General features: G+C 41.4%; 1 protein-coding gene across 1 annotated transcript in view; it reads right to left on the bottom strand.

The window, feature by feature from the left end:
* asic4 (acid sensing ion channel subunit family member 4) overlaps positions 1–11,879 on the bottom strand; it is a 76,120-nt gene extending 64,241 nt beyond the window's left edge. The window contains exon 1 of the mRNA XM_022740954.1: positions 11,304–11,879. Within this exon, the coding sequence (XP_022596675.1) occupies positions 11,304–11,879 (576 nt within the window). The remainder of the gene's footprint in view (positions 1–11,303) is intronic.
* Between the last annotated feature and the right edge of the window lie 1,177 nt (positions 11,880–13,056).

Genomic DNA, 13,056 nt, shown 5'->3' with positions numbered 1-13,056 from the left:
AGGGGAGGCTCTAATTCTGCACTCGAACCAGCTGGTCCTAAAGCAGGGCTGCAGCCAATCTCACTGACCGTTCTGTTTCCCACTGAGCTTTTCTAGCTGAAGGAAGTCTGCCAAGAGGTGTGGCACCTTTCTTCAAATCACCTTTCTCTGGGCTTTACAAGGCAGTGTATAATCATAACATAATCATGCCCACTACATCTATTGATCTGTTCACAGTGCGCTTCCACTGGAGCAGCCAAATGGTATCCTTAGGCGAAGCTCTTGCCAAGAGAGATATAATGACACCAATTAGATTACACTGATATTCAAATACACAATGGATTTATATGACACGGGCTGCAGACTCAAGCTTATCTGGCTTATGCTGAAGTTTGCTAATGTATCCAGTTGTCACATTGTCCCAGGAGTCCCTCAATGTCATGCTAATTAATTATTTATCATTACCTAAAAGCACTAATTAATTGGCAGTTTAAGGGCATACTTTTATGGAAAACATATTCAATCTGTCTCTGGGGATCACTTTCATCATAGTATACATACCAATTATTTATCAATATCCTGCTAATTCTTTTTAGAGTAGATACACTGAAGGTCAGAGAAGAAGAAAAAACTGTGATTTGTGTGAGTGAAACCCAGTGACATTTATCCCGTCCCGTGGACTTTCAAGATCTGTTTAAAAGGATGCCATTACCCCCTTTCCTTATTCTCAAAGTGAATGTCAAGGACACGGATAAACAGCAATGCCATACCTCATTACTGGTCATATTTATTCTAAGGAGATGCCCTTATCACAGTGTTTATAATTAAATGAATGAGACCACAATTTTGAAAAGATCCGTCATTTTCTCTCCCTAAGTTCCTGAGGGGTTGTTTAACGGATGAGCTATTTGTCTTTTCCAGCCATGTGCATGTTATATGCTTTTCATTTCGTTGTAAGATCAGACAATCACATTCTGAGTGGGTCTAATTATAGAAGCCTCCCATGAGTTGGCATTAAACTACAGCAGCACGCAGACATCTCGTATTCAAATAATTGGCACGCTTAGAAAGGGTCCATGGCATTTTACAGATGTTCTTGTGCAACTGTTTAAAATGAGTCAAGACACCCATTAGCTGGTTCTGAGCTGACACCCAAAGTGCAAGAAACTGTAACTAGCAATGCAAACCGCCTAACTTCAAATGCTCAGTCTGGTGTTAAAGGCACCTCAAATGCCACAGCGTCAAAATCTTGAAAAGACATCAACAAGAAAAGAGATGATATGACAATGACTACAAAATGTCTCTATTTTACAGTAATGTTCTACACTACTCAGTTGTTAGCTTTATGTTTTTAGGTCAATTTCCAGACTAACATTGTGACGATGGGAGCAAATGTGTCAGCACATACACACATCATAAAGATGCAACACTGGCTGCTATCATAAGTGCACAGTTTATATGTATCTATGCGCGCCAGACTAATGATTGCAGCATAATACACTCTGCGAACTATGTTACATTAACAGACTGAAAATAGTGTCGGCTAAAGTATTACGCGGAAGTGAGACAGACTGTGATCAGTTACCCAAGATAGATAAAAAAAAGTTGGTGCTATTCTACTGTGTCCATGATGCTTTACCCCTATGTGTCTCATAAATAAAAGCATTTTATATGGTCTAAGTAAAATCTAGGACAGTGGGCTATTAATGGCCGAGGTACTCCTCTCCTGGGGCAACAGTGTTAATCGGAGCAATAGGTCTCCTTCCTGCTGGATCAATGTCAGCACAAATTTCAGATTGCTTTCCTGATGTGCGCCAAGTTATCTGTGATTCAACTTTAATAGGTTATTGAACGGAGCCAGCATTTAGGGAGCAGGGCCGTATTTCACGTTATTGACAATCAAATGCACACAACTTCCTCATTAGCATGCGTTAAGAAAACACACAGAATTAATCTTGACAACACCATTGGGGCACATGACTACAGTTACACGCTTGTTTAAACAAACATGCCTAACAGTGACTTGGTGATCACGTGAGCAGGGGACATAAGGAAAGTAGGTAAATATAGCTTGACAGATGTTCCACTGGACAAAAAGCTACCATGCTAACCGAAGGAGAAGCATAAATCAAGGAAAAAAGGGATGACAACGGACGGTAGTGTTTTCTCAAAATAAATTAAACATTGCATTATACATGTGTAATGATAAAGCCGTCATCTTTAATGTTTCAAGGGCTTGGTACACCATGGCTTCCCTCACTGTCACTTTGGAAAAAAAAAATCAGGCTTTCAGCACAAATGCCACTTCAGAGATTTGTAATCTAGTATCTTTGCATGCAGCACAAAAGAGGCCTAGATGTTTCACATTTATTTCAGCAACAAATTGGTATCAAAGCTAAAGAATACCATGTAATGGATTCATCTATCTTCATATTCTTTACAATTACATTGAAGCAGAGACACAGATATACAGTAACAGCTTTGTAAATGCTTTGTCCAAATGAGATCAGAAATCCTGATGTGTGTGATTCTCCTCCGCTACGCAAGCTCATTACGCTGTAATGCGTTTGCTCTGACACTTCCTAACCAACATGAAATGCTTGGATGACAAAATAAGCGGTGGCAATTCGAACTGGGTGTGCTAAATCAGATGACATTTCGCTCCACCTGAAGGTCAAGTGTTTTGTCAGCGTGGACAGAGCCTGGCGACAAAGCTGCCATCGTCAGGTGAAAGATTTACTGTCCACATGTTATCCAAACAATTCGTGAACTTAATGTGTCTCCGAGAGGAAGCCAAAAGCTGGTGAATGGGAGGATGTTGTATGTTGAGAATAAAAAGGTATATTTACAGTGCAGTGAAGGTATGCATGTAGAGTATTGTGTATGTAATGTGTAGACAATGCTCTGTATTTCAGGTGTGTATCAGTTTGTGATTTGAGAAAAAGTCCTTAAGACACACAGTAGAGAGAGAAGAGAGACAGAGGAGAATGGGATGAAAGACTGATTGTTCTTGTATCAAAAATGCAATTTGAAAGACAGTAATTTTCGAATTGGCATCGCAATCATAACTTAAGTAATTAGGTATCTTCACTAAGGACGCTAGATCGATTGATCATGATAAAAATATGTGATCGGTAGATCGGCATTAATGCTCCAAGTCAACGATCACATTAAAACCAATCACCGATAGCTAATACTCTGGTGCCCCGGCTGCCACCTTGTTCAATGTGTCGGCGTGCGACAGGCCACCAAAACAAAACAACATGTTGGCTGTGTGAAACTTTTACAAAGTGTGTGAGACTGATACAACATATGCCATCTGAAATGCATTCCAAAAATGATCGGTATTGACCGTGGATCGACCAATCTCACTCAAAGATGATCGGTATCGGCGGCAAAAAATCGCGGCATCCCTAATCTTCACATATTGTAACAAATGGAAATTGAAGCTGCCAACCACTGATTTCTGTGGCTACAGGGTAATCAGAAATTTGCCATTTTGTCAAGGACGATGGATAATTTTGATAAAGAAGTGATTGGGCTGTCTTTTATTTTTTTGCTGTAGCACAGATATATTTGTTTCATCACCTTTAAAGGTAATGAGCGTAATGCTATGTAGACCACATGTACAGATCTGTAATTTAGTTTATAGAAAATTGGAATCGCAACCCTGATATTGGTCAGAAAAATCACATTTTCTCAAACAATTCAGCCCATTCAAATCTATATGAACCTTGGTCAGGATAAATCCTTCTGATTCTGTTGGTCATATTGTGATTGAAGTAGGTCATAGTGATGCTTAGCATTATCTACAACCGTGCAGTAGCTTGTAGCTTGTGAACAGCAATAGTAGAAAGGCGGCCTGAATTAAATTTTGATGGAAATTTTTAATCCACCATTGGTTCAACAAAGCTTTACAAAACAGTATAAAGACATAACCAGGATCCCTGCACAAGTGCCCTAAAGATGGTCAGTAGGAGCTACTGACACAGAGAAGGCATTACCCTGAATTATTCAGCATTTTCTAACATAGCGTGTTGTTCAATAAGCTTGGTGTACATTATTAAGTAATATAGAATGTCAGGGATTTTCAGTCGGTATGAACATTACACAGGAGAAGAAAAGGTATTTTGTGCATTTGCTGCTGACCCGACCTCAAAGCTATTTGACAAATCACTGCATGCATCTCCCGAGAGGAAGCTACAAGGTATGCCAAACATCGTCATAAGGAAGGCCTGTTCAGGTGGTTTACTTCACAGAGCAATATACATTCAGACAAAATATCACACCTGTCATGATACCTTAGTGTTTCTGTACTATAGTTCAAACCTAGTTTGCATTCACTGCAGTCAACAGTAATGTGCCCAGAGAGGGAAAAGAACTAAAAAGCATGTTTGACAACATTAGCTGGGATATGTGTGGTTACAAACTCAAAAAACCAGAAAGGACCATGGCCAAGTGTGTGACATTAGACATAATGCAGAATAAAGGCTAAGTGTCCGGCCAAGCAGACAGACGAGGCCCTCGTGTTAGGACTATGCCAGGGGTAAATATTCACTATGACATTTGTGCTGTATGCTATTTCCATCGCCTGAATTGTAGCTGACTGACATTTTCATCCAAATCACACTGGCCATGATTTCTACATTTCTTTCAAATCTATTTAAAATACCAGATATACAGGGCGTGCACACAATGGGAGTGGGAACACTGAACAATAAATTGTGAGGTGTTCTTAATGTGACTACGGCCTCAGAAATATCCTCAGAGGTGATTTGACACATCTCTGACAGTCTTTTCACCATTTCTAGTTTCTCTGGCCTATTTCAATTAAGTCTTATTTAGAAATGTATTTGTCTTTATTTTATATCAGTTCGGAAGTAACGATAAACCAGCACTCCACTGGGCATTATAATCCTTTTCTCTCAAACACCTTAATTCCAGCAGTTGGGGTATGTCCTGAGATTTATTTTGGTGTTCCCTCTTAGTTCAAATTCACAGACGGCTGCAAGAAGACATGAAGCACTTCTAGTAAGTTTGATGCTTTCTGGTTTGTAATCAAAATGATCCCACACATTGCTCTTTCATTTGAAACCTCTCAATTTGTGGCGCAAGTCCATGATTTCAAATGTACACTCCTTCTGTGAGTTACATCTGTGCAGTTGGACATTGATATTTCAATAAAAAATTATAAACAGAGAGAAAACAAGGACTTTTCTTTTTATCAGTTAATTTTACCACTGTAGCATTTCAGTTCTCATCATAATTTTGAAAATACTAAAAACTGCTGTTTTTATTTTAGTAAACAAATTGGATTAATATGAACTTTAAACTGCTGTGTAGAACTGAATTACATTGTAAGGTGTCTCTATTTTTTTGTCCACCTCCTGCATGTGCTATCTCTCTCAAAGTAATTAAACCCTATGAGCGAGAGGAATGAAGAAGCACGAACCCATTATGTGGCGCTGGCCTAAAAGCAAGCTTGGTTAATTTTTCAGAGGAATTTCCACTAATGTATTCAGAGACTGGGAAAGATGACAAAATAAAAAGCTCACATTGGCAGCTAAGAAGAAAAGTGTGCATTTAAAGTGTTCTTGGCCAAAGGCTTTCATAATCATAGTTATCCGCACGGTAGACGCTGTTCATCATCACTGTAAACTGCAAGAAAAAAAGCCTTATTATGATGGAGGTGCAGAAGTGCAGGAGTACTTAATTGAGCAGGATGAAGTTTGAGTCAACTATATTTTTAAGAAATATGCACACTCACTACTAAAATCATTCATTAGTTTTACTCAAACGGAGATCAAAGTCTTTTCCTAAATCCACTGGTTAATGAGTCCTTTTAAAAGAATCCTGGGGAATGACACCGGTATTGTGGGTAGTGGCTTTAGCTGGGATGAGATGTATTCGTTTGATGGGGTCACTGAAGCTGCAACCCAAACCTTTCAAACACGGAGAGACCCAACTTGAAAATGCCACAATACTTAATTAGTACTGTTGATGAGGAAAATGTTTGCAACTTGGAAATTGAGTAAAGTAAAAAAAAAAAAAAAAAAAAAAGCTACTTAAACAGGCTATTACCTCCATAATCCTGCAACATGTAGACACATGCTTTTCATTTGTAAGAACTAATTCAACTTTGAGTTTTTTTTTAAATTTCTGAGTAATCTAATCAGGCCTAAGGGTGCAATCTCCACCAATTCCCTTTTGCTCTTTATAAGGTGGATCCTAATTCAGACAGAGATGTTTTTGGTAACATAAACCTTTCTTCACATTACAACACATTGATCAACGTCTTATGAAAAACCTATATTTTGACTTTTGATTCCGTCTTTAAATTTTATTTCACCTTATAAAAATGCTCATTTCTCCCCATCCCCTTGCAGTTCAAGCTGTGAGTCATCTCGTATTGCTCGATAATTTCAGCGCCCTTTAGGGAAAAGGTAGACAGTGTATATTGATTGATCTGGGCTGGATATATACGCTAAAACAAACAGATATCTTGTTCTAAAGATCAAATTCTTTAGCAACTCTGGCGGCATTAACAAATGCAGCTGAGACTGGGCCCAAAACACAGGCACAGGATAATTAGTCACACCAGACTTGGAGTAGGAAGGGCAGGGAAGCAATCTGACTGAAGGATGTATTGATCCTCCTGAGAGGGAGGGGCACCCAGTCAGGAGTCATGATCAATCTTGCAAGCCAGCTCTCTCAATCTGTGATGAAACCTGTGTGTGTTTGTATGGAGAGACATGCTTGTGTGTGTGTGTGTGTGTGTGTGTGTGTGTGTGTGTGTGTGTGTGTGTGAAGCCACATTAACACTACCAACAGCTCGGTGTATGACTTGTCAGAAAGAGACAAATGTCTGTGTGAGTAAAAGACTCCCAGGGGTTAGAGGAGGGGGTTTAGCTGTACCACAACATCGGAAGCCTTTATCGTCGAGTTAAAAGCCATCCCTTAGCCACAGATTCTCCTCATCAAAACCAGCGCTCCAAACCGTGGCACAGTGAGAGGTTTTAAAACTGGCTCAGGGAGGGATAGAAAAGGTAAATCTTCGCAAATATAAACTGTTTGCATATTGGTGTTATCCAGTGGCTGGTCACAGGTGGGTTTCATCTGATTAGACAGTGGTGATGCATATCGGGAGGAGCAGCCGACCAATTGCACTGTAATTCATCTTCCTCTGATACGCTGGAGGAGGAGGAGAAGCTGGGGAAGGAGTGGAGCGGGACAGAAGTGGGTTGTGAAAGCAACAGTCCTCCTTTAGCCTTCATTGTGAAGGCAAGATGTGGGATCAGTTAGTTAACTTATTTCTTTTGCATTTTGCAAGATGGGTCAAAAGAAAAAACAGCGAGTATTTGTTTGTTTATGGGGCGTGGGGGGTGTAATAAGGCTCAGCACTAGTCTCTAGGGTTGGGTGTGTGGATCAGATATCAGACAGCATGCTAAGCTGCAGGGACACCCACAGCAGTGGAACTGTAGACGGCTAATTGACAGGCTGTTGGAGACGAAGCCAGTCCAGATAGCAAGTCACTTTCACGCTCCCACACTCCTTGCTCTCCACCAGGGGGAAGGCAGCTGGCTGGGTGAGGCGTGTGTGTTAGTGTGCGTGTGAGTGGGTGGGTGCAGTGTTAAGGGATGTGCAGGCTTTGACTCACTAGGGAAGTGGATGTCACTCTCACAATCATCTGCACATGTACACCACATGCATGTGCGCACACACACACGTGTGCACACACACACACACACACACACACACACACACACACACACACACACACACGTATATATATATAAAACTGTGAATGAAAGCATGTGCTGGGGAGTTTACAGGACTCACATACAACGGCAAAGGTAGGGGCTGTATTTCTTGTTGTAACAGGGAAGACCGCATTCACTTCTTGCAGGTGCATCGGCTTGAAAACTACATCTTACACACCACAGCAGGACTGCGTAACGGACTGACAAATGGTGTGACCTTGCACCTTATGCCCTTGTGTATGCTTCAACATGCCAGCAAAATGTAAAACTTGTTTCCCAGTAGAACAGAGCTGGACTGGACATGTTATAGTTTTGGTGACTCATCTCTGTGTTATTGCGATATTTTTCCATTGCTCACCGATTATTTTTTTTACCTCATGAGCCACTAAGGACAATAGATTTATTGAGATCAACTCACAGTAATGTCTCTTTTGTGGTATGTCTTTTAGTATCGATTTACATTAATGTGGTTTTAGATTCCATCCCACCATGAAAGACAGGGAAGCAGTGTGATGATCATCTGTGGCTTATACTATTAAACATTCAATTATCTATAAAAACACACAATAGGCGCTTCAGTCAGTATAATGACAGATTGCAGGCGGAGAGCCCCTCAGTGTTGTCCCCGTTAACCCAGGTTTTTATAGATCACCTCACATGCCACCCTATAGCTGTTTAGTTATCTCCATGAATATATGCAAAAGGGATCTGTCCTTGCTGAGAGCAAAATCTGATAATGCAGCAGCAAACACAGCTGAGAGTTAGAGCAAACCAATTCAGAGCTCTGTTTAAAAAAAGCCAAAGGGCTCACTGCTCATCTCTGCGACAGCACCACACAATAGATGAACAATTATTCAGAGTTAGACTGGGAGAAAAATATTAATCTATTTATTCATGGCTTGTTGAATCAGCTTTATCTTCTGTGATTAATCCAAGTCAATAATGTAATCTTTAATTATAAAGAATGGCCTTATTACCTACGTCAAATAATCACGCCGGCCGACGATGCTGGAAAGAGGAAAACAAATTCACTGCTACGTGGTTATGTATTTTCCTGTCATAAATTAGAGCAGCCAGACAATTTTGTCTTGGCCTTGAGACGTGTATTTATTTAAGTCTTTTAAACAGTGAGTGAATATATAGAAAGAATAAACTAATAACTTAAAATTGAAGTAAATGTGTGTGTATATATATATATATATATATTAATAGAGAGAGAGATTTAGGTATTTAAAACACACATTTGAGACACAGTTTCCAATGAAACAACAATCATTCAAATTATAAGCAATTAATTAAGAGGAGAATACAGCAAAACGCAAACCCGAGGTGTATTACAGAGAACATGGTCTGTTTACAGAAAATCTATAATGTGTATAATATCGCAATTATATTTCATCATGCAATTTTCCCAAGAGCCCCACTTTCACATAGCTATTACCAAAATAAAACATCTGGAGCTCCCAGAATGATCAATCCAAAGAAAACACATTAGAAGAAGCCGATCCTGAAGGAGGGACCTATGAAAGGCAGAATAATGACCGATGTGTGCAGGAGACTTTTAGATGTGAGTGTATGTGGGTTTGTACATGCTTGCATGTGATTAATAGCACATCACCTCTGATAATGGCTTCCTTGCTGCAACAAATGATGTTCGATTTGGAGTTATAAAACACACACTTACATAAACACGAACAGAGGTGCGTGTAACTGAGTTTCATTTTTACTGAGACTGCTCTCCTGCCTGTTCCCACAACTCCCAGTCCTTCCTCCCTTTCTCTCTGTTCACTCCCAGTTGTGATCCCCACCAGGACTCAAAGTAAGTGATTTGTCATGCGTGGAGGCAGCAAGTAGCCTGTAACAAATCTAACTGACAGCCCCTGAAAATGCAGATCACATAGCCGACAGAGAGGAAACAGCAGCTTAGGGAACTTTCAACAGTGTCTTAATCTGTGATGAAGTCACCCCGTGTCCGAAGAGAGCCACGGGACGTTTCATTGACTGACACAGGACAGACATTTCCTGGATGTCAGAATTATCTGCTAATTAATGTACTCAGGGAGGACTGAGTGTCAAAGTGTCAGAGGACATTGCCGTCAAACGTGCTAGAAGCACATTATAAACTTTTAGAACCATGTTGTTGCTTCAGACTGAATTTCGTCAAACTTTTCAGCTCCCCTGAGGAGCATGACATTTTCTTTTGCCTGATACAACTGAGAAAAATTTCATTCTCGTGTCACAGGTAATTTTATGTCTCCATGTAAGAGGCTGCCTTAAAAACCAGCAAAGAAAAAATAAATACCTTGGCGCACAGTTAGAGAAACCAAACGAGAAGCAGTGAAGTGCCATTATTTCTTTGGTGTAATTTGGCACATCAGAGGTAATGTAGTGCCATCCTCATGAAAAGACAGAATCTTTAGGTCTCAGGAAGGTGAGCATATCAATGTTCAACATACCCTATTAAGACTTGACACCCGCACTTTATCATCACTAAAGCAATTGCATATTCCTATTCCTGCAAAAGAGATGGGGAAATCCATCTCCTGCAAGGACAGTGCCTTTAATAAATAGTGCACAGAACACAGGCACAAACTCTCCCTCTTTCACCTGACCCCCCCCCTCTCTTTTTCTCTCACACACATGCACACGCCGACACACACACACACGCGCACGCACGCACGCACGCACGCACGCACGCACGCACGCACGCACGCACGCACACACACACACACACACACTTTCCCTCTCATGGAAATTGTTTCATTCCTTTTAGTCAATCTGGCTAATGCAAAAATCATGTATGTCTGTCTTTAAATATTTAATCTTAACAGCAGCAAGATTGAAATACAACGTAGAAGAAGCATTACTCCTTCCCTCCTGAAAGGTACAAGAGCTCAGAGAGAGAGAGAGAGAGAGAGAGAGAGAGAGAGAGAGAGGCAGCTGCTCTGCAATGTCAGAAAGAGAGAGGGGGAGCGACAGGGAGAGATGGGAAAGAGAGGAACAAGAGACTCGGCTATTTTCGATGACAATTTTGTTGCCATGCACTCAGAGCTACTGGAGTTGGAGGCAGCATTAAAGCACAGTTTGCCTTGGAAAAGTATACAACCACATACGACAGCTCTCTGTTTTTCTTCCGCGGGAGCAGCCTTTGTTCTTTGACATAATAGATTCTGGTACAAGCTGAAACACTCGGCTGGAGAGAAACACTGTTGCTGCTTAGAACTTAGTGAGAGGAGAAACAGCTCAATGACTGAGCCAAATCCATGAATCTTGCATGCAGAAATGTATCGTGGGAACCACATGGCCCCCAGAGAAGAGTACAAGCACAAAGAGAATTTCAATTCCTCTTGCCCTAAAATGTTCATTTTACTTTCGTAGTTTTGTATGAACAAGACAATCATTGTTATGCACGTATAATTCCTCATATTGTTTAAAATGTGAAAATTTTACTTTTAGACTTGTTTTATCTGAAAAGTTTTGATGAAGCCAATAAATCATGATGATAGAATATAATATGATAAGAGTCAGGTAAAGGCAGAACTTTGAGAAACTTTTTCACTCACCACAGAGAAGTCCTCTACTGAGCAGTTCTGTCCACTGAAATTGCAGCTCATGAGCATCTCTTCTAACTGATGTCCTGTCCTGTTGAAGATGTCCTGCATGTCAGGGGCAGGATACATTAAATCTGTAGGTTTGTGCCCATCCCTGTTTTTGGGGGGCAGACCTGTCAAGTTAGCCAGGTGGTAGATGTCGGCATCGGTGAGCGCAGAGAAGCGAAAGCGGTTGATGTTGCAGATGGTCACAGCGGGGAAAACCATCTCGGGGGTCGCCTCCTCATTCAGGGCTGTGACATGAGGGTGCTCCAGGTAAGAGATGGCACACTTAGCTGCTTGGTACAGAAATAGCGCCAGTGAAGTCAAAAAGGCAAGTGCCCAGAGAGTCTGCCGGATGCCCAGGCGACCAGAGACAAAGATGTGGTTAATCCCATGAAGGGAGCAGGAGTTAGCAAACCCAGCCAAGTCCTTGGCCGGAGGCGTGCAGCTCTCCTCGATCAGGCTCTCCTTGTCCCCATCCTGCTTGCTTTTCTGCTTCTCATCCTCCTCTGCAAATTTGATTTTGCAAACAAATTCGATAGGCATGGGGGCAGCCAGGTCTGCGTTTTGGTTTTGTTTTTGATGGCAGCTATCAGCCCTGGATCACTTCCCTTCTACTTCCTTGGCTTTTGTCCTCTGAGCAGGAAACAACTCCACAAAGAAGAGAAAAAGACAGGAGAGAGTTTGTTGCTGCTGCTGCCGCCTGTGCTGTGACTGATAGTGCTGCTGCTGCTTCTGCCGCCACGGCTCCTAGTGACTAGAGCGCTGCTGCTGCTGTGCTGCTACTGCTCTGAACGCTTGTCTCACTACTTGATCAGCTCACACAGTCTCGCTTATCAGCAGTAATACAGCTGTCAAAAAAACCCACCCTTCCCCACTGCCTCAGACCCACAGATGAAAATGCAGCATTTTGAGTCGGGCTAAAATAGGCACAGGGTACTTAATAATTCATGAGAAGGTAACATTGTGATTATTTCCTCCTCACTGGCGCGAGTCACAAATTCCCCCGGTCATCCACATGCTTCCTGCAGACAGCCCCCCTCCTGCTTAATCCACTTGTTTGGACGGCGCTTTCACTTCTTGACCTGAATAAAGTTTGTGTCAAAGGTTGCTCTGCCAAATATCCGGTGTTTGATGTAAATCACACGGGGTCACTGCTTTTTAATGCCACCCCCAATAAGGTCTCAAGGGAATGCCTAATTGAAACAATAATGAGGAGTGCGAGAAGTGGAATTGAGCACGAGGCAACTCCTGGCAATCAATCTCGTCTTTGCAACAAAAAAGTAAAAGACTATTGATCGAGCCAACGTGTCCGTCAGAGTAAGAGAGGTAGCACAATGGTGTTCTCTTTTCAGGAACTAATGGTAGCATCACAAGACTCCTGCACGAATTTGAATTAGTGAATGCCTCCTGATCTGGACCCCAATGCTGCTAAAGATGTTGAAATAAAGTATTGATCTGCCTCGGTCTCTACCCTTTACAGTGTGTATCTTAGTGCTGTTAATGGCCCTTTTCCAAGTTGCCAAACAAAATTATGCAAATGTGAGGCAGAAAAGTGAGAGCCCTAATGCATGTTATTCCCCTTTAAATGGAATTAGTCATGCGGGTCACATCACAAGGGGCTGGGACCTCTAGAGAAAAGGCATATTTAAAAGTGAATTCAACCGCTCTAAACAAACGTGCCAACTCAAGTCCAAGAGAGATTCAGAAATGCGAAATTACT

The sequence above is a fragment of the Seriola dumerili genome, unplaced genomic scaffold, assembly GCF_002260705.1.
Source record: "Seriola dumerili isolate Sdu_G_001 unplaced genomic scaffold, Sdu_1.0 BDQW01000052.1, whole genome shotgun sequence".
NCBI lineage: Eukaryota > Metazoa > Chordata > Actinopteri > Carangiformes > Carangidae > Seriola > Seriola dumerili.
The sequence above is the reverse complement of the archived record's forward strand: the minus strand, read 5'-3'. Positions and strand labels throughout refer to the sequence as shown.